At 44.1% G+C, this 21,081-nt stretch overlaps 1 protein-coding gene across 1 annotated transcript; it reads left to right on the top strand.

Annotated features, from left to right (window-relative positions):
- The first annotated feature begins 17,827 nt into the window (after positions 1 to 17,827).
- On the top strand, positions 17,828 to 19,649 carry LOC109781718 (F-box protein At1g47056). Its single transcript, XM_020340316.4, has one exon. The coding sequence runs from the start codon at positions 17,880 to 17,882 to the stop codon at positions 19,437 to 19,439; it is 1,560 nt and encodes a 519-aa protein (XP_020195905.2). The 5' UTR covers positions 17,828 to 17,879; the 3' UTR covers positions 19,440 to 19,649.
- The last annotated feature ends 1,432 nt before the right edge of the window (positions 19,650 to 21,081 follow it).

Raw genomic sequence — 21,081 nt, 5'->3', positions numbered from 1 at the left:
GCACAATTACTCATCAACATAACTCACATATCACATCATCATATCTCAAAACTATTACTAAGAATCAAGTTTATTTTGTCCAATGATCTTCATGACATTTTTTCTTTTCTTTTTCTTTATCCTTCTTGGATATCTATCACTTTGGGACTAATTTTCATGTGTTGCTTTTCATAAGCTCAAACAAATATAAGTGAAGATCATGAGCATAATTCTTTTTCTTTCTCTCAAAATAATTTAAGTGAAGCAAGAGAGAATTTCTTTAAAATTTTACTAACTCTCAAATAAATCTAAGTGAAGAAAGAGAGCATTTCTTCAAAAAAATACTAAGCACACCGTGCTCAAAAAGATATAAGTGAAGCACTAGAGCAAGTCCTAGCTCATGAAAGATTTAAGTGAAGCACAGAGAGCCATTCTAACAAGTCATGATATAATTTTGGCTCTCTCAAATAGGTGTTTCCAGCAGGGATTGATGACTTAAAACACAAAATAAAACAAGCAAAGACTCATATCATACAAGACGCTCCAAGCAAAACACATATCATGTGACGAATAAAAATATAGCCTCGAGTAAAATACCGATGGTCGTTAGAAGAAAGAGGGGATGCCACTCGGGGGCATCCCCGAGCTTAGTTGGTTGCTCATTCTTGGTTAATAGATTGGGATGCTGGGGTATCCCCAAGCTTAGGCTCTTCTATCCTTCTTTCATCCATCGTAAGATAACCCAAAACTTGAAAACTTCAATCACACAAAACTCAACAAAACCTTCGTAAGATCCATTAGTGTAAGAAAAATAAATGACTACTATAAGTGCTGTATCAAACCAATTCTTATTTTGTTTTTGTATTATATCTACTGTATTCCAACTTTTCTATGGCAAAAACTCATCAAAGAAAACCATAGAGCCACAAAATAAGCACACAACACAAAGAAAACAGAATATGTCAAAACAGAACAGTCTGTAGTAATCTGACTTTGGCGAATACTTCTGGAACTCCAAAAATTCTACCAAATTAGGACGGCCAGGGTAATTTGTATACTAATCTTCTGCAAAAAGAATCAGGGCAAAATCACTTTTCTGTGATTTATGAAAATTATTTTCGTGAGTGCAAAGTTTCTGTCTTTTTCAGCAAGATCAAACAACTATCACCCAAGAAGATCCTAAAGGCTTTACTTGGCACAAACACTAATTAAAACACAAAAAACACAATCATACCAGTAGAATAATTGCGTAAACACACAAGAACAGAAAGCAAAAAGCAAAAATAAATTTTATTCATTGGGTTGCCTCCCAACAAGCCTATTGTTTTACGCCCATAGCTAGGCATAAAGCAAGGATCTAAGTTTTGTCCTGTTTCTTCTTAATTTTCTTAGAGGTATTTTCATCATGGGGTTTTGTAAACACAACATAAAACATATTATCCATGGAAACTTTAGCATTCCTTAGTTGGTTTTCATCATAACCCCTTTGATTTCCCGCAACAATCCAAGAGTAGTGTTGATTAACATTATTAAAAACTTGTTGGATTATTTCTAGAACGGGGACCTCCTTTTTAAGATTATCATCGAAGATATTATTATCCCCAAGAAAATGTCTTAGTGAATAATCACTATTGTAAAGAATTTCATCTATCACGGGTTTTTTCACGATTCATACCATAAAAGTCAAACATTTCCCTAACTTCCCGAATTATGTAGTCAAACTTGTTCAGAAGAACGAGAGTGGCCAACTTTTTGGCTCTAGGATTCTTTATTTCGGGAAGCTCAAAAAACCATCTTTGCAAAGTAGGATGAGTGCGGATAAATTTACTTTCAAGTTTCAGAACTAGTGCTGAAATAGCATTCGCATAAGATCTAGTAGTTTTAAGTATAGGAGCATCATCAAGACTCAGATTTCCAACACAATTGAAAAATTCTTGGATACGTTCTTTTCCCATAACGTTTCCTTGCCCCAAGATAAAAGTTTTAGCATACAGATTGCCTGTACGTCCAATCTTAGGAGTCAGGCCATCATCCGTTGGTGCCCTACCGAAATCACTCATAATTGCAAGCAGAGAATAGATCTGTCAAGAAAACGGCGAACGGAAAAAGAGAGGCGAATAACACGGCAATTTTTTGTGAACTGGGGGAGAGGCAAACGAGAGGCAAATGGAAAATAATGTAAATTGCGAGGAGATGAGATTTGTGATTAGGAACCTGGTTATGTTGAAGATCCTCCTCGGCAACGGCGCCAGAAATTCCTTTTGATCGCTCTCTGACTATAGCGCCAGAAAAGCTCCTGTCTGCTAGGACTATGTCGGTATTTCCCCAAAGAGGAAGGGATGATGCAGCATAGCGACGGTAGGTATTTCCCTCAGTGAAGAAACCAAGGTTTTTGAACTAGTAGGAGAACCAAGCAACACAACGTAAACAACACCTGCACACAAATAATAACACCTCGCAACCCGATGTGTTAAAGGGGTTGTCAATCCCTTTCGGGTAACGATGCCAGAAATTGGTAATAGATTGGAATAATAGATCACAAATAAAATAAAGTGCAGCAAAGTATTTTTGTAGTTTTGGTTTAATAGATCTGAATAAAAATGCAAAGGAAAAGTAGATCGCAAGCAAATATATGAGGAAGAAGACCCGGGGGCCGTAGGTTTCACTAGTGGCTTCTCTCGAGAAAGATAGCAAACGGTGGGTAAACAAACTACTGTTGGGCAATTGATAGAACTTCAAATAATTATGAAGATATCCAGGCAATGATCATCACATGGGCATCACGTCCAAGATTAGTAGACCGACTCCTGCCTGCATCTACTACTATTACTCCACACATCGACCGCTATCCAGCATGCATCAACCATATTAAGTTCATGGAAAACGGAGTAATGCAATAAGAACGATGACATGATGTAGACAAGATCTGTTTATCTACTGCACAGATATAGATCCCATCTTTTTATCCTTCGTAGCAATGATACATACGTGTTGTTTCCCTTTCTGTCACTGGGATCAAGCACCGTAAGATCGAACCCACTACCGGGCACCTCTTCCCGTTGCAAGATAAATAGATCAAGTTGGACAAACAAAACCCAAATATCGGAGAAGAAATACGAGGCTATAAGAGATCATGCATATAAGAGATCAAAGAAACTCAAATAACTTTCATGGATATAAAAAGATATAACTGATCATAAACTCGAAGTTCATCAGATCCCAACAAACACACCGCAAAAGAGTTACATCATATGGATCTCCAAGAGACCATTGTATTGAGAATTCAGCGAGAGAGAGAAAGCCATCTAGCTACTAACTATGGACCCGAAGGTCTACAAAGAACTACTCATGCATCATCGGAGAGGCACCAATGGAGGTGGTGAACCCCATCCGAGATGGTGTCCAGATTGGATCTGGTGGTTCTGGACTCTGCGGCGGCTGGATGAATATTTCGTCGACTCCCCTAGGGTTCTGGTATTTTTGGGGTATTTATAGAGCAAAGAGGCGGTACGGGGGCACCCGAGGTAGGCACAACCCACCAGGGCGCGCCTGGGCCTCCTGGCGCGCACTGGTGGTTGTCTCCTCCTCAAGACTCCCCCCAGGTGCAACCAGGGCCCAATGTGTTCCTTCTGGCCCATAAAAAATCATCGTGGAGTTTCGTGGCATTTGGCTTTGTTTGATATTGATTTCCTGCGATGTAAAAAACATGGAAAAACATTAACTGGCACTTGGCACTATGTCAATAGGTTAGTACCAAAAAATGATATAAAATGACTATAAAATGATTATAAAACATCCAAAATTGATAATAAAACAGCATGGAACAATCAAAAATTATCGATATGTTGGAGACGTATCAGCTGGGTGGTCGGATCCCGAGATCCGTCATCTAGTCCCGGCTGCGAGTCGGGGAGGCATAGTTGCCGGTGAAAACCAAGCCGACGGCAGGCGATGGCGACGTTTTGCGTCATTACCTTGATGAAGGCATCATCGAGTAACTACTATCGACCCACTCATGTTTCTCCCGGGGAAACCCTAGGATCTGGTGTTTCAGATCGGACGATGGCGGCACTACGGTGTCGTTTCTCTCTTGGGAGCATCGTTTGTGGAGCAGCGCTGGAAGGCAGAGGTAGGAGGCAGAGCGCCTTCGTATTGAATGGAGCTTCGGTGGAGATGTCAAGTCATGCCTAGCCGACATGTGCTACGCTTTGTCATGCCTGGTCGGCAGGCGCTGCACATGATAGATCTTCCAGAGTCTCCGCCTGGAGATAGACAAGCGCAGGGCGGTGGCGTCGTTGGGCGCCGTGGTGGCGTTGACGATTGGTCGGACTGACAAGGATGATGCGAATCTCTCTCCTGAAGATGGGACAGTGGTTCGATGATGATGGCTGCTTCTAAAACGTGTGCATGTGGTGTACGCTTTAGGTCTGTCGCACCGATTGTTGGTTCCGATATGTTATATGGATGGATCAACGGTGACATCAGTTATAGATATGGGGAGTGAGAGCACTACACATTATCAACTTTGTAGGTGTGAGTGGTGTCTTCGGGTGGCTTGATGTATGTTTTTATCAGACCTTCGTGGAATAATTAATAAAGATGGTCGTATGCATTGATTGATGCATAGGCTGGGGGTTTAACCTCCTTTAAAAAAAACAAAGGCGTATGTGGCAAATTCATCAATATCAAGATGATGTACCGGCTCGGTCTCTCGGGATGCTCATCAGGGTGTGATTTACATGTTTCATTTATATCATACATTTAAAAGATCATAGTATAAGCCACACCGACCCGACAAAACTGACAAGACAGCAAAATGCTAGTATTTGCAACAAAAAAACATGTAAGGAAGGAAAATTACAATCAAGACTGAAGAAACCCCCGAGCTCGACACCAACGTTCGTCACCTGTCTCTAGAACCACCATAGCAGCCACCAAAGAGAAAAATATGACAGATCACCTCCCCATCCGAGCTCGACGCGGTTCCATCGGTGATATGCAGTTTTACGGACCTCCAAGGTATTTGACCAAAGGCGAAGCCATTGCCATTGAATGAACCAGACCGGGGCAACACCCTAGACATATGCCATCGAACTCCAAATTTGACACCCCGCATGACTATGACGTTGGAGGAGGAAATTATACCTGCCAGACACGAACCACGAACGATCCATCATCTTCCAGATATCATCGATGCAGACCACAATCTAGATCCGTTCCTGGACTACCTCCCAAGCTTCGTGCCGGTGCTGGAGCAAACGTCGTCACAAGGACGGAGCCTGAGGACACACGTCCACCATGAGGATATTGCCACCGCAATGCCCTTCTCGCTTAAACAGACTGATTTTCAAGTCCATCCCCAACAATAGAACCGATCACCTCGTCGCGGAAGGATCTGAAGCATCTTTATTGAGCATCGCCATTGCCGTCGTCGAAGCCAAGACAACGTGGGACCGAAAAACCTAAGCTACTAGGGCCTAAAACCTAAATCTACATGATCCATACACGGGGATCCATACACGGGGATCGCCATTCACCATCGATGATGATGGGGAGGAGCCGTCGAAGGACGACGGCGGAAGGACAAAGCGATGTGAAATCCTCATCTGGTTGGGTGTGTGTTCGTGTGTTCATAGAGACTAGATCGGAAACGCGCCTTGGCGCGTGGTGCCTGGCTGAACGTGTTGTCCCAGCATTTAAACAAAGCACGATATTGTTGCTACATGGTATTGGATCATTTGTCAAAGTCATGGCATAAGGCAAGGCAATCGCATTTACCAAACGCAAAGAAAAAAATGAGGAATTTTGTCAGTAGAACCATTCGTCTGCAAGTTCATAGGAAATGGGAAATATATGATTGTGCCAAAAGCGAGCAAGGTCGATCAATCTACATCAAGTTCGATACATATAGCATACTTTTCATACAGCAAAAGCAAGCCACAGTGGCAATGTGAGACAAAGAGCCTACATAGTTCCACGGAAGCATATTTTTTGATAGATCCACCTGATCGTCTTGACGTTCGACCTTTCGTACGCCACATCACATGAACCTGCCATGAGTAGTTTGTTCAGTCACTTTAAACAGATAACACTTTCCCCAACGACAACAGAGTTATTAACCTTGAACTAAACTTTTCAAAGTTTGGATTATCAACGACAGCTACCTATGCGTAGTGTCAAAACCGAAGACACATAAGAGATTTCTTTCAATCTTTGACGAACCCCGTAGTTATTGTCGCTCTTCCGTCCACGCCTATCAGACGGACTTGCCCCATGGCGCATCCATCACGCTCCCAACATGACACAATCCTGGTAGAGATTAGAGTAGATCATGTTCTGTTAAAAGGACAAATTGGTTAGCAGTTCATGCAGTCCTATAACCCATCATATATATTACCTAAATAGTGATACTTTTCTGCTCAATGAACAATGCAGAAGACATCAACAATACATGTATTGGTTACTAACTAAAGGTATGCTACCAACACACTTGAAAGGCAGAAGACATGAACAATACATAACAGGCCTTAAAATAAATCCATTTAAGAGAAGTATAACTAAAATTCAATGGACAGATTTAATCTGCTCCCACATGTATGTAACAGTAACATGTAGCTTGTATGGAGAAGAAAAGAAAGCAGGTCACATGATTTGAAGTAAGAGAACTGAAGATTTAGCAGAAAAGTATGACTAAAAATCAATGAACTGAAGAAAGCAGGTCACATCATCATATACAGAGGACAAATTAAAAGAGAAGCAGGAAAGCCTTAGCAGAACACGCGCTAGTGTGCTACAGATCTGTGGCCTCAAATCAACCCATAAGATGACAAAAATGTTAGGATCCTCTATTCCTTTTCTAATTTTATCCTTCCCCAACCATGGCTCAAGGATGCCATGGTTTTACATGTACTTGAGGATGCCTGTACATATCACCATAAGCTCATGCAATCCAAGAGGAGGAATGACAATGTAAGCCACATTAGAGTGCTCTTTAGAGGCTTCTGCTGCTAAAGAAGGGATATCCTGAAGAAAACGGTAAAAAACTGAATGAGAATATTGTGTTACTATAACTATATAAGCATCAAGATATAAGATATAAAACTATTTTGCATTAAATATTGTGTTACAGTAAAAAATTGAAACATCCTTAAAATCTTTGTCTCTCTCTCTCTCTCTACATAATTCATATGACAAAGGGCTCCTGCTAGTACCATGTGACCTCTACAACTGAGGAATTTCAGAATATGGATCTTTCTGTGATTCTACCATGTCCTATTATCTGAGATACTGTGGGAATATTACCTGCAACTGATACATCTCCAACGTATCTATAATTTTTGATTGTTCCATGCTATTATATTATCTCTTTTGGATGTTTTATGGGCTTTACTATGCACTTTTATATTACTTTTGGGACTAACCTATTGACCCAGAGCCCAGTGCCAGTTCCTATTTTTTTCCCTTGTTTTAGTGTTTCGAAGAAAAGGAATATCAAACGGAGTCGAAACGGAATGAAACCTTCTGGAGAAGTTATTTTTGGAAGGAAAGCAACCTGGGAGACTTGGAGTCAACGTCAAGAAAGCAATGAGGAAGGCACGAGGCAGGGGGCGCGCCCACCCCCCTGGGCGCGCCCTCCACCCTCGTGGGCCCCTCGTGGCTCCCCTGACGTACTTCTTTCACCTATATATACCAATATACCCTAAAACCTTCGGGGAACAGAATAGATCGGGAGTTCCGCCGCCGCAAGCCTCTGTAGCCACCAAAAACCAATCGAGGCCTTGTTCCGGCACCCTGCCGGAGGGGGGATCCCTCACCGGTGGCCATCTTCATCATCCCGGCGCTCTCCATGACGAGGAGGGAGTAATTCACCCTCGGGGCTGAGGGTATGTACCAGTAGCTATGTGTTTGATCTCTCTCTCTCTCTCGTGTTCTTGATTTGGCACAATCTTGATGTATCACGAGCTTTGCTATTATAGTTGGATCTTATGTTTCTTCTCCCCCTCTACTCTCTTGCAATGGATTGAGTTTCCCCTTTGAAGTTATCTTATCGGATTGAGTCTTTAATGATTTGAGAACACTTGATGTATGTCTTGCCGTGCGTATCTGTGGTGACAATGGGATATCACGTGATTCACTTGATGTATGTTTTGGTGATCAACTTGCGGGTTCCGCCCATGAACCTATGCATAGGGGTTGGCACACGTTTTCGTCTTGATTCTCCGGTATAAACTTTGGGGCACTCTTTGAGGTTCTATGTGTTGGTTGAATAGATGAATCTGAGATTGTGTGATGCATATCGTATAATCATACCCACGGATACTTGAGGTGACATTGGAGTATCTAGGTGACATTATGGTTTTGGTTGATTTGTGTCTTAAGGTGTTATTCTAGTACGAACTCCAGGGCTGTTTGTGACACTTATAGGAATAGCCCAACGGATTGATTGGAAAGAATAACTTTGAGGTGGTTTCGTACCCTACCATAATCTCTTCGTTTGTTCTCCACTATTAGTGACTTTGGAGTGACTCTTTGTTGCATGTTGAGGGATAGTTATATGATCCAATTATGTTATTATTGTTGAGAGAACTTGCACTAGTGAAAGTATGAACCCTAGGCCTTGTTTCCTAGCATTGCAATACCGTTTGTGCTCACTTTTATCATTAGTTACCTTGCTGTTTTTATATTTTCAGATTACAAAAACCTATATCTACCATCCATATTGCACTTATATCACCATCTCTTCGCCGAACTAGTGCACCTATACAATTTACCATTGTATTGGGTGTGTTGGGGACACAAGAGACTCTTTGTTATTTGGTTGCAGGGTTGCTTGCAAGAGAACATCTTCATCCTACGCCTCCCACGGATTGATAAACCTTAGGTCATCCACTTGAGGGAAATTTGCTACTGTCCTACAAACCTCTGCACTTGAAGGCCCAACAACGTCTACAAGGAGAAGGTTGCGTAGTAGACATCAGCAACCAACTGTACATACACAGCTGGATCTGAATTCATAAAACAAGAATTAAGAGAAACACATGCCAGAGCAGGAATTACCACATGTAGTTTTCCTAAATTTATGTATACTTAGCAGCCATGTAGTAAAATACTAAAAATGTTGACCGGTCCCTCCACAATTTGTAATCGGAAGGGACATCAAAGAGGACCAATCCTAGCCAGCATGGCACTGGTTTGTTTGGTAGCATTTGACGGACAAAAGAAATACAAGTGTAGACCAACACATGTCCCACTACCGAACACAAAGAGAACTACCAAACAAAATTAAGCAAGGCAACAAAAGTCTCTCCTGCAAAGAGAACAGCAGGCCTGGTCTCTCAGGATCAATATGAGAAACCAAAATAAGATAGACCACCAACCAAGACACATGAAATCACCTAGCCTTTAATAAACAACCCTACGCCTGCCATGCAGAAAAATCATTCACAGAATCGAACGGACAAAAACAATAGAGGGTTAAAGATAGGAAGGTTAAAGAGAGGAGGGCTAAACTTGCAAATTCATGGACATAGCTATGGTAGGAAGGCGACCACGAGCACAAATCAGACGCTGGCATGTACGAGAATTCGTGGAACTGGAGGCAGCAACAATCCTGCAAAAAAATTCGACCCACAATCAATGGAAAAATGAAAACCTAGAATAGAGCTTGGTAACCAAACCACCATCATAAACAGTTTAATTGAACATGCATCAAGCATCTAAAACTATTTTTTAAGAGAAGTATCTACAACCGTCGCTCAAGCAAAGAAGTAAGTCATGCAAACTAAAGGGAAATAAGGGTCATATTCTGAAAGAAGTGGTACACAACACAAGGCAAAGATTGTATATTTAACATAGAAGATTTTTCTCGTAGCAAGGGTAGAGGAGAATATTATATTTATTTGGTTAAGCTTTAGAAAGGGAGTGGGCCATGAATTCTTCAAGCAGAATTCAATAATATATAAAATAAAGTTTGAAGGTTTTCCCAAGACATTGGTTATATTGCTACAAAAACTGGAATAGAGCAAGCACAAACTAAGGTAGAGAAAAAAGAAGAACAGATATGCTACCTGCAGGCTGCGGCAGTTGTAGCATGGATGAGTTCACAGTAGCGGTGCAGGGTAGAAGAGATCCTGCCTGAGGTAGAAGGACCCGTGGCGGTGTTAAAAGGATCTCATTGATTGTATGTAGCATCTCAATTCTTCTTTTGTGCTTGCTTTGTTTCACCCTGTTTTTGTTGTTGCCCGTAGAAGCGCGGATTGCCATGCATTGCCTGCAGAAGCAATGGGCAAACAAGAATGAATAGCCAATTTTAATAGCAATAAAGTCTAAACAGTATGCACACGTAAGTAATTATGCACAACTATATGCATATATAAGTGTGTAAATATGTTGACTACAATAGGAACATCTAACTTGAATTCACCATCTTTCAGTAGACGTACAACAAGCATAGAATCTAAAAATGGATTAGTGATGCATATGCTTTTTCTAAGCAACTATAGAATCTGATTTCGCAATAAAGTGCAGGCGAATGTTTTAATTTGTAGAAAATGGAGTTGGATACGTCCAGCATGCATACAAAATCCGAAGAAAAGAAAAAAGATTTTAAAACTCCATCTAAAATGTCAATACCTGTGCATTGTAGCAGTCCCTATATCCAGCGAGGGTACCAGCTTGTGGCGCATGGAGTGTCCAGCGAGAAAACCAGAAGGTCAAGGACCACTGCATGAACGTGGCGACATGGCAGCAGGGTTCAGTTTCACACCGTGAACTCCATTCAAATCCTTTAAAGCATCCAATTGTTGAAACAGATAAAGAAGAAAAGAGCTAAATCAGCTCAACCGGTCATCAAAAGAAGAAATGAACCAAAATTAACAAGCCTTCAACACATTAACATGGCAAAGAAGAAGAACCTTATTGCCTGCACCAACATCCTTGATATTAACAGTTTGGATTTCGTTATGTTTTGCCCATATGATTTTTCCATTGTTTTCCATGCTAACAACCGGAACTTCACAGCCATTTTTTATCATAATTGTCCCTTCATCGTATCCAATCACAATCCTATAAAAATTAAAATATTATATATCACTGCCTTAACTTGAAAGGAAAGAACAAGTAAATAAAAGCATGAACTCTACATTTTCAGTGAAGATTGTTTTTGGAAGAAGTAGTTTAGCAAATACACAATGTTGTCACAATATAGAAAATTGTGTCGCAGAGAAAGAAAATGGATTGTCAGTCCGTGTGGAGCTTCAGTAGCAGATGAGAAGACATATTCGTGTATTGGCCCTTCACATTGACCATATTACCATAGAACTGAAATAGAGCAAGAGCTAAATATTCATTACCTTCGTGACCCCTTCATGTATCCTAAAGCCCAAACTCGCTCAAGACCATAATTAAGAGTGTTCTCAAGCCTGTAAGTGCATCAAGCAAAGTGTTATTCACTTGTTCTACAAGAAAAGAAATAATTAAATGCTTGGGAGAAATGGAAGAATTAAGAACAGACCACATTCTTGCTCATGATTCATGAAAAAGGCACTATCTACACTACCAAGTTAAAGAAATAAACTTGCATCAGTTGGGAAACAACGAATGTGTATAGTCCAGTGCAGAAGATATTACTTGCAAACAAAAAACGTGTAGAAGAAAAAAAAATTACAGCCAGTAACTGTATTGCGTGTAACTAAATAGATTTTAGTAAAACAAAGCTGGTTTTCAGACAGCGCACTGTTAGTATCATCTCCAAGCAATATCATAGTATGAGAGAGAGTACCTGTAGGTTGTAGAGTGCCACAACCGAATGGTGCCATCCTCTGAGCTAGTAATTATAGTAGGTAGTTCTGGATGGAAACAGACAATGGACACATTGTGTGCATATCCTTCAAGTGTTTGAACACAGCTCTTGGTTTGGTAATCCCAAACCTGATCCAAAAAATCAGGTAATAAGTTAGATCAATCCCAATATACCCTCACAATAGCACAATTCATCGTAGAAGACACGCCTTTGCAGTTTGATCATCAGATCCAGTAATTAAAAATGGTCGATCACCACCGGTGAATTAATCAACACAGTTCACGCCTTTTGAGTGGCCATCTAATGTGAAGTTAGGATCAGGAGAACCAATACTCCATATCTGAAGTTCACGTTCAATATTAGGATATCAAGCAGGGTACAGACCAAGATACAAAACATGACTCAGTTTAACCAGCATCTTTTTGAGGAATAATTACCAATGCATATATACAAAATATTTTCTTTTCCTAAACCAGTCCATATTCATCTCCTTGTGAAACCAATTGATCATGTTCTTTATAGCATTCAACGGCACAGGCTCCCTTCAGGATAAAAAAATGATATCATACGAACCCACTGTCTCCCCGATACTACAACCACTAGAAATTATTAATGAGGAAATTAGAAAAGGCAGGGATGGGGATCTGCTATACCTGGGGCGTGCAGAGGCAGCAGAGGCGGAGCTCCTTCTTGTGCGTGTGCCGGATCTCCTCGTCCAAGGCCGACGGCAGCGAGCTCGCCAATCAAACCCTGGGTCAGGGCCACGGGAGGTGGAGGCGAGGCATGCCAGCGGGATTTTTAAAAGGGAGCATAGAGCAGCATGATCATGAGGCATAGAAAAATGGGGTCACCTTAATATCAAGAATCAATGGCCCTCTCTCAGTTCAAATCAGAAGGAAAGAACCACTATTATTGTTAGAGTTATTCTTAATTAGGCAAAGCACTACAACACTGGATCCTAAGCTACAGTTGAGGCATACAAAACTATAAGTGTCTGTTCTTTTCATATATAAACAACCTTTAGTATCTCAACCAGAACCAAAGCAAAAAAAATCATGGTTAAGTAACCAGCAAAGGAAGAATGAACCTTTTGGAATTTTAAAGTAGCAAGACATGAAAAGTTCTTTTTTGCCTTCAATATTACACACATTAGAGGAGGTAGCTACAGTTTTATTGCATACTGGGCTCAGATTCGCCTTTCCTCGATCATATAACCTACCCCCATCATCTCTTATCACTAGATCAATCTGTTTATACAGTAGAGTTGCCCTGGTTATCACTCAACAAGAATGACAATCCAAGGACAACAAAAGTATCACAGGATCAAAAAGGATTCTAGAGACAAGGGAGGATCCAACTTGATACCCACAGGTGCCTTGATTGCTCAAAGGCACACTAATTCCAGCCAAGGTAATCATCATCGCCCTAGCACGAACACCACTTGAGCATAAATTAGCAACACCTTTAAATACAAATAAAAATGGTTCAGGGTTCATTGCATAGCCGCCACGGACGCCATTGCCGGCGCCGCTGATATGCCGCCCTCCTCCGTGGCCGCTGCCGCCGTCGCCGTGGTCGGTGGGAGCCACCTACATGGGAGGGAGGGAGGGAGGCGGCTGCAGGAGTGAGTGAGAGAGGAGGCGGCGGCTAGGTTTTAATCGCAGGAAGCCGCGGTCATTTTATACCCCCCCTAAGCGAAATGACCCAGATGCCCTGGTGGGGGCACGGTATTTACATTTTGTTGCAACTAGGATTTTATCCGACGGCCCAAGTCGACCGGGGTCAAAATCGGACGACTCACGGAGATCGGGCTCGAGATCGGACGGTCGGCATCGCGAGGGACTTTCGATCGAATGGCCCAGAGTCGCTGAGCTTTGAGGAGCCAGGTAGCTCGCTTCGTCTCATCTTTCTCGATTCAGGGTTCATTGCATAGTGGGATCAGATTCACCTTTCCTCGATCATATAACCTACCCCCGTCATCTCTTATCACCACATCAATTTGTTTATACAGTGGAGCTACCCTGGTTATCACTCAAGAAGAATGACCATCCAAGGACAACAACAAGTATCACAGGATCAAAAAGGATTCTAGAGACAAGAGGGAGGATCCAACCTGATACGCACAGGTGCCACGATTGCTCAAAGGCACACTTATTTCATCCACGATTAATCATCATCGCCCTAGCACGAACGCCACTGATCAATCTAGCAAATCCAGGAGCATAGCTATAGGGACCAGGGCATCCACATGTAAACCAGAGTATCACATGAGATCCTATGATAGCAACTAAACATGAACAACAGCCCGCAAACCCTAAAATGGCATGGATCCACAACTACAGAGCTCAAGTAGGAACCGATGCATGAGTAGGGCATAGAGCATCAACCAGACGAGCACCACATCAATATAGCCATGGCCATGTCCCATACAGTAGCCGAAGCAGAGGAGCAGGAAGAAGATGGACCTCACCGAGGGAGGTTGTAGCCGAGGCAGTACTCAGTGTGAGCCGGGGTTGCGCCTGAACGTCGTCCAACCGGCGAGGAACCGCGTCGGAGTTGCGCCTTGCACCGTCCCGCCGACGAGCACGAACGCATCAAACAACCTGTGTAAGAAAGGCATCGTTGTTTATCAGAAACAATTATTTAGGAATTACTATTTAGCAGAAATGCATTTTTTTAGTACAAAGATATACACAGGAAAAATACATGAGCAGATCCTTCTATCAAAGGTCACATAAAACAACAATATGAAATCAATATTTTAGTTAGAAAATGTTTTGGTAGAACATATTCAGAACATCCATGTGCAGTAAAAAAGGAACTTAACCTTCCTGCAACCATCTCTGAACTTGACACTACAGTCTGAACCAAGGAAAAGGAATAACAATGCAGCTTTCTAGTCCCGACTACTTTTCTTGTGAGCGAATGCATAATAATTTAGACTCAGGTGGCACTATACAGAACAAAAACAAAATGGCTCCAATGAAGCAAGTATTGACCAAATAAACATATAAAGAGTTAGATAAACAACTGAACGCCACCAAGGCGTATAAAATTAAGAGGACGCCAGATATGCAATAACCCATGCGCACTGGAGGTCAGGGAAAAATCTATTTATACAATCATGTAAGCATCATAGCACTCCTAACCAAACCCACTCATATTTCCCATTTCCTCTTCTAAATCATGTCAGGTCAAAACAGATATACAGCTAGAAGCAAAGACTGGATAAGAGGGAACAAACCTTGAGGATATAGAGATGAACTGGATATTCTCTGAAAGACTCCCATCAAAACATTTGTAAGAATATTAAAACTGAAATGCATCCCTTTCGCTATTCTCCCATATTCAACAAAATGAAAATCATCATCACCCTAGCACGAACCCCGCTGATCAATCTAGCAAATCCAGGAGCATAGCTATAGGGACCAGGGCATCCACCTGTAAACCAGAGCATCACATGAGATCCTATGATAGCAACTAAACATGAACAACAGCCTGCAAACCCTAAAATGGCATGGATCCACAACTACAGAGCTCAAGTAGGAACCGATGCATGAGTAGGGCATAGAGCATCAACCAGACGAGCACCACATCAATATAGCCATGGCCATGTCCCATACAGTAGCCGAAGCAGAGGAGCAGGAGGAAGATGGACCTCACTAACGGAGGTTGTAGCCGAGGCAGTACTCAGTGCGAGCCGGGGTTGCGCCTGAACGCCGTCTAACCGGCGAGGAACCGCGTCGGAGTTGCGCCTTGCACCGTCCCGCCGACGAGCACGAATGCATCAAACAACCTGTGTAAGAAAGGCATCGTTGTTTATCAGAAACAATTATTTAGGAATTACTATTTAGCAAAAATACATGAGCAGATCCTTCTACCAAAGGTCACAGAAAACAACAATATGAAATCAATATTTTAGTTAGAAAATGTTTTGGTAGAACATATTCAGAACATCCATGTGTAGTAAAAAAGGAACTTAACCTTGCTGCAACCATCTCTAAACTTGACACTACAGTTTGAACCAAGGAAAAGGAATAACAATGCAGCTTTCTAGTCCTAACTGCTTTTCTTGTGAGCAAATGCATAATAATTTAGAATCAGGTGGCACTATACAGAACAAAAACAAAATGGCTCCAATGAAGCAAGTATTTACCAAATAAACATATAAAGAGTTAGAGAAACAACTGAACGCCACCAAGGCATATAAAATTAAGAGGACGCCAGATATGCAATAACCCACACGCACTGGAGGTCAGGGAAAAATCTATTTATACAATCATGTAAGCATCATAGCACTCCTAACCAAACCCACTCATATTTCCATTTCCTCTTCTAAATCATGTCAGGTCAAAACAGATATACAGCTAGAAACAAAGACTGAATAAGAGGGAACAAACCTTGAGGGTATAGAGATGAATTGGATAATCTCTGAAAGACTCCCATCAAAACATTTGTAAGAATATTAAAACTGAAATGCATCCCTTTCGCTATTCTCCCATATTCAACAAAATGAAAATCTACAGCAGTAACTAAAACAATACGGTCCTTGAAATGCATCCCTTTCGCTGTTCTCCCATCGATTCATTGGTCCTTGGTAACAAGGCAGCAACAAAAGTCCATTTTTTTGAACCTAGTCAAACCACCGATCCAAAAGATCCCAATAGTTGGAACCTACCTAAACCCTTCTCTCTCCCATCGATTCCAAGCAAGGTAGCACAAAAGGCCCCAAAAAAGTGGCCATCTTTGGAACCTAGCCAGACCATTGAGCCAAAAAACTCCTAATACTTGGAATCTAGCCAAACCAGAGAGCACAAAAGGCCCCCGTCTTTGGAATATAGTCCGAATCCAACAGCATCTCCAGACAGATAAGACAAAAAATCTACAAGCCCATGCTACAAACAAACAAGAACAGAGAAAGGAGAGAGAGAGAGAGAAGGGGTCGACCTGCAGTTCCCCGGACGAAGACAAACCCTAGCCTCTCACCACTTCTGCTGCTTCTTGCCCGTCACCGCCTTGGGAGCCAACTTCATCTTCCCGAATGCGGTGCCCTTGCGCGGGCTCCTGGTGGTCGCGGCCTCCTGGTCGGCCTAGGGCGCGGCCTAGGCGGAGGCCGTGCGCTTGCACGAGGAGCCCCGCTATGGCTCCACGGCCGAGGGCGGCGCCATGGGTTGGGTTCTGGGGGAGGATTCATATCTGGGGGGGGGGGGGGGGGGACGGGACGGGAGGAGAGGAGGACGAGAGCGCGGCGGCGGCTGCTAGGGTTGGGAGGGGATCAGGGAAGAGAGGAGAGTGGGCGGGTGCGGGAGGAGGCGGCGACTTAGGTCTCCCACGGCAGCGGCCCCCTTTATACCCCCCCCCCCCCCACCACAAGTGAAATGACCAAAATGTCCTGGCGGGGACACGGTATTTACATTTTGTTGCAACTGGAATTTTTTCTGACGGCCCAGGTCGATCGGGGTCAAAATCGGATGGCTCACGGCGATCGGGCTCGATCGGTCAGTCGGTATCGCGAGGGACTTTCGATTGGACGGCCAAAAGTTGCTAATCTCTGTGAGCGTCCGGTGCTCCCTTCGTTTGTTCTCTTTTGATATGTGTATATATGTATGTATGTATGTATGTATGAGCGTTTGTATTTGTACAGTGTCGAGAAATACGGTTGGCATGACCGTGACGCAGTATAAGCGTGACTCCATAGAAATACCTGGAACACAAAATGAAATTCATCAACAAACGACCGAGTTCCAGGGCCAACCCAACCAACCAACCAAACCCAGCCTCGCGGCCCGCGGCACCACATGACATGACCATGAAGCACCTGCAAAACGCTCCTCCTCCGTATGTATACTTTCCCCATTTTCCTCCAACTCCGAACAACCAAAGGAGTCATCCCCTCCCTCCCCTCCCCACCGCAGCCGCAGCCCCAGAACAGATCGGCAGGCAGGCAGGCAGATCCATCCTTCCTCCCTCCCATCCACCCGCATGGCCAGCGCCTCCCCACGCATCCCGGGGGCGCCCGCCTAGCATGGGCCAGTCCCCCTCCGCCCCCCACCCCTCCAAATCCCCCATCCCCTCCCCGCCCTCCCCTTCCCCCTCCTCCATGGCGCCGCCGATGCCCGCGGGCGCGGGGAGCGGCAGCCTCGACCCCACCCCCTCCACCTTCGCGCCGCCCCCGCCGGCCCGCGACTACACGCAGGACCTCCCCGACGAGATCCTCACGCTCGTCTTCGCCTCGCTCACCCCGGCCGAGCGCAACGCCTGCTCCCTCACCTGCGCGCGCTGGAAGGAGGTCGACGCCGCCACGCGCCACCGCCTCTCCCTCGACGCGCGCGCCATGCTCGGCTACAACACCCCCGCCATCTTCTCCCGCTTCACCGCCGTCACCAAGCTCGCCCTCCGCTGCGCGCGCGGCTCGGGCGCCGACAGCCTCAACGACGGCGGGGCCGCCGCCGTCGCCGCCACGCTGCCCTCCGACCGCCTCGCCAGGCTCAAGCTCAGGGGCCTCAGGCAGCTGTCCGACGCCGGCCTCGCCTCCCTCGCCGCCGCGGCCCCCGTGCTCCGCAAGCTCTCCGTCGCATCCTGCACCTTCGGCCCCAAGGCCTTCGTCGCCGTGGTCCAGTCCTGCCCCCTCCTCGAGGACCTCTCCGTCAAGCGCCTCCGCGGCCTCCCGGACACTTCGGGCGCAATCACCGCCACCGCCATCACCGAGGACATCCTGTTCCCGCTCGCCATGTCGCTGCGCTCGGTCTGCCTCAAGGATCTATACAGCGCCCTCTGCTTTGTGCCGCTCGTCTCGTCCTCGCCGAATCTCCGCTCGCTCAAGATCCTGCGGTGCTCCGGTGGCTGGGACCTGCCACTAGAGGTCATTGCCGCCCGTGCTCCTGGCCTCGTTGAGATTCACCTTGAGAAGCTCCAGGTCGGTGACCGTGGTCTGAGTGCTGTCTCGGCCTGTGCGAATCTGGAGGTGCTCTTCCTTGTCAAGACCCCTGAATGCACCGATGGAGGCATAATCAGTGTTGCGCAGAACTGCCACAAGCTGCGCAAGCTGCATATCGATGGCTGGCGCACAAACCGGATCGGTGATTGCGGCCTCATGGCTGTTGCTCGAGGATGCCCGGACCTTCAGGAGCTTGTCTTGATAGGGGTCAACCCCACCGTGCAGAGTCTCCGGATGCTTGGTGAGCACTGCCGCGCATTGGAGCGTCTTGCGCTTTGTGGCTGTGAGACTGTAGGGGATACCGAGATTATCTGCCTGGCAGAGCGATGTGCTGCTCTCAAGAAGCTTTGCATCAAGGGATGCCCGGTCACAGATCGCGGGATGGGAGCACTGAATGGGGGTTGCCCCAGTTTGGTCAAGGTGAAGTTGAAGAGGTGCCGCGGAGTATCGTATGAATGCGTTGAGCATCTGAAGATGGCCAGGGGGGATTCCTTCTCGATCAGCCTGGATATTGTGTTGGAGCATGATGCGGTCGCTCCAAGTGAAAATGGTGTGCAAGAGACTGGACAACAAGCACAGGTTACAGAGCTAACTGGTCAAATGGCTGCCATGGACCTTCCCACTAATGCTGCTGGTGCACAATCTTTTGCTCAGGCGAACAGTAGGATGCGGAGCGTCATGTCGGCACTTAGAAGGAGATTTGGCAACCCTCCACCAGCGTGATGTGGGATATGGAAATCCATGAACTCCTTTGCTATTGATCGTTTCTAGTCTCATGTTCGTGTTCCTTAGCTTGTTACATTTCATATCCAGTCCATGCAAAACCTCCATTATGGATAATTCCGTGTTTTACTGTGGAGCTAATAGCATCATCAGTAGTCTCCCCCTTGTTCTGATTTTACCTTGCTATGGTACAGCACTGCTGGTGATCAACATGCTTCCATCCGTATCCAGGAAAATCTTTTTTTGTTTGTTTGCATCAAGCTGCAACTCCGTGTTTGCATTTCTAGATCAGTACTTAAACATTAACCTTCACTGTCGAACACATACATTTAGTCAATATATCGATGCCAAACACTGTCGATTGTCGGCATACAATGTTGGCACATGCTATGCAACTACGCACAATAGTTTGAGTTAGTCTTGTAGGCTTGTAGCAAGAAGATGCGGAATTGAGATTTGATATCTTTCTTTGTGCATAGACGATTCTTATTCAGTTTGTCCAACTTGTCATCCATAAAGTATGCAAATGAAATGGTGCACGGAAACAATCAAAGAAAATGCATACTTTAAACCAGGTGCCATTTCCTGTTGTTACTTATAAAGGTCTTGGATAGCGATATGCTAGTTGTTGCTTGGAAGTTTAATTAGCAGTGGTAGTGATATGCTGATTGTGAAGGATTCCATATCGTGTAAAGTGGTATACGTGTCTTATCGGTTTACGCTGGCATGTTAATTGAATCGTCATCTTAACCAATCCATGATAACTCACATCTAGAAACAGAGTAAAGTCGGTGATTACTTATTCTCTTGTGTTTCAGTTTATAATATCTAGTCCGTGCCTGTGCCTGTCGATACTTTTGAGTCGTAAATTTTATATTGCGAGACTTTGGTTAGTTGTTGTCATATGACTGGTAACAACCTTGTTGGTGCTGAGAATTAACTTGTAACAAATGTGTAGCACGCTACATTTGAAAGTGCGCTTGTAGGTTTGTTGTGTTTGGAGTACAAGTTAAGCAAATATAAGTTCATATAAGAGTAGCTCTCCTCCTTTTGTCACAAAGACATCATAGTCAGTTGTCAGTAAATGCCTTGTCACTGGGGTATATCTTCCTGGGTGAATAAAAGTTAGATATTTGTTGTACTTGTGTCTGGTCCTTAAGAAAAACTATTAGTAGGAGCTTTCAAGGGTTAGTGTGATGATGATGCGCATGTGTCAAGTCTTGCATACGCGTTACAGGTTAGTCTTGGACCTCGACAGATTCTTTGAGGATGTAGTCAATGTTGTTCTTTTATCTGCTTCATTGCCTTGACATGGAGGGCTATAAAAAATCAGTGTAGCTATCAATAAAAGTAATAGAGTGCTTATCAATACTCTTTCTGATATTTTCAGCGGATCAGCCTGACAGAAAACCATCAGATAGTGAAGTGGGGGAGAAAGATCTTTTACTAAGCACAAATGTAGGGGTAGTTGGTCAAACTAGGGCATCTGCTTAACTAACCAAACATAACAACTGACATAGTATATAAATAAAATACAGCCAAGGGGTGATGCAAAGCTTGTTTGAGAAAATGCTCCCCAGAGGAACCAAAGTCCACAGAACATTGCATATGCTGGTAGTGAAAATTTGAATTTGCGGGTCAT

Source organism: Aegilops tauschii, chromosome 2, assembly GCF_002575655.3.
Source record: "Aegilops tauschii subsp. strangulata cultivar AL8/78 chromosome 2, Aet v6.0, whole genome shotgun sequence".
Lineage (NCBI taxonomy): Eukaryota > Viridiplantae > Streptophyta > Magnoliopsida > Poales > Poaceae > Aegilops > Aegilops tauschii.
Note: the sequence above shows the minus strand (reverse complement) of the source record. Positions and strands in the feature narration are given on the sequence as shown.

Excerpts from the sequence above, each read along its gene's own strand:
- LOC109781718 (XM_020340316.4), top strand. The coding sequence starts at position 17,880 with ATGGCGCCGCCGATGCCCGCGGGCGCGGGGAGCGGCAGCCTCGACCCC.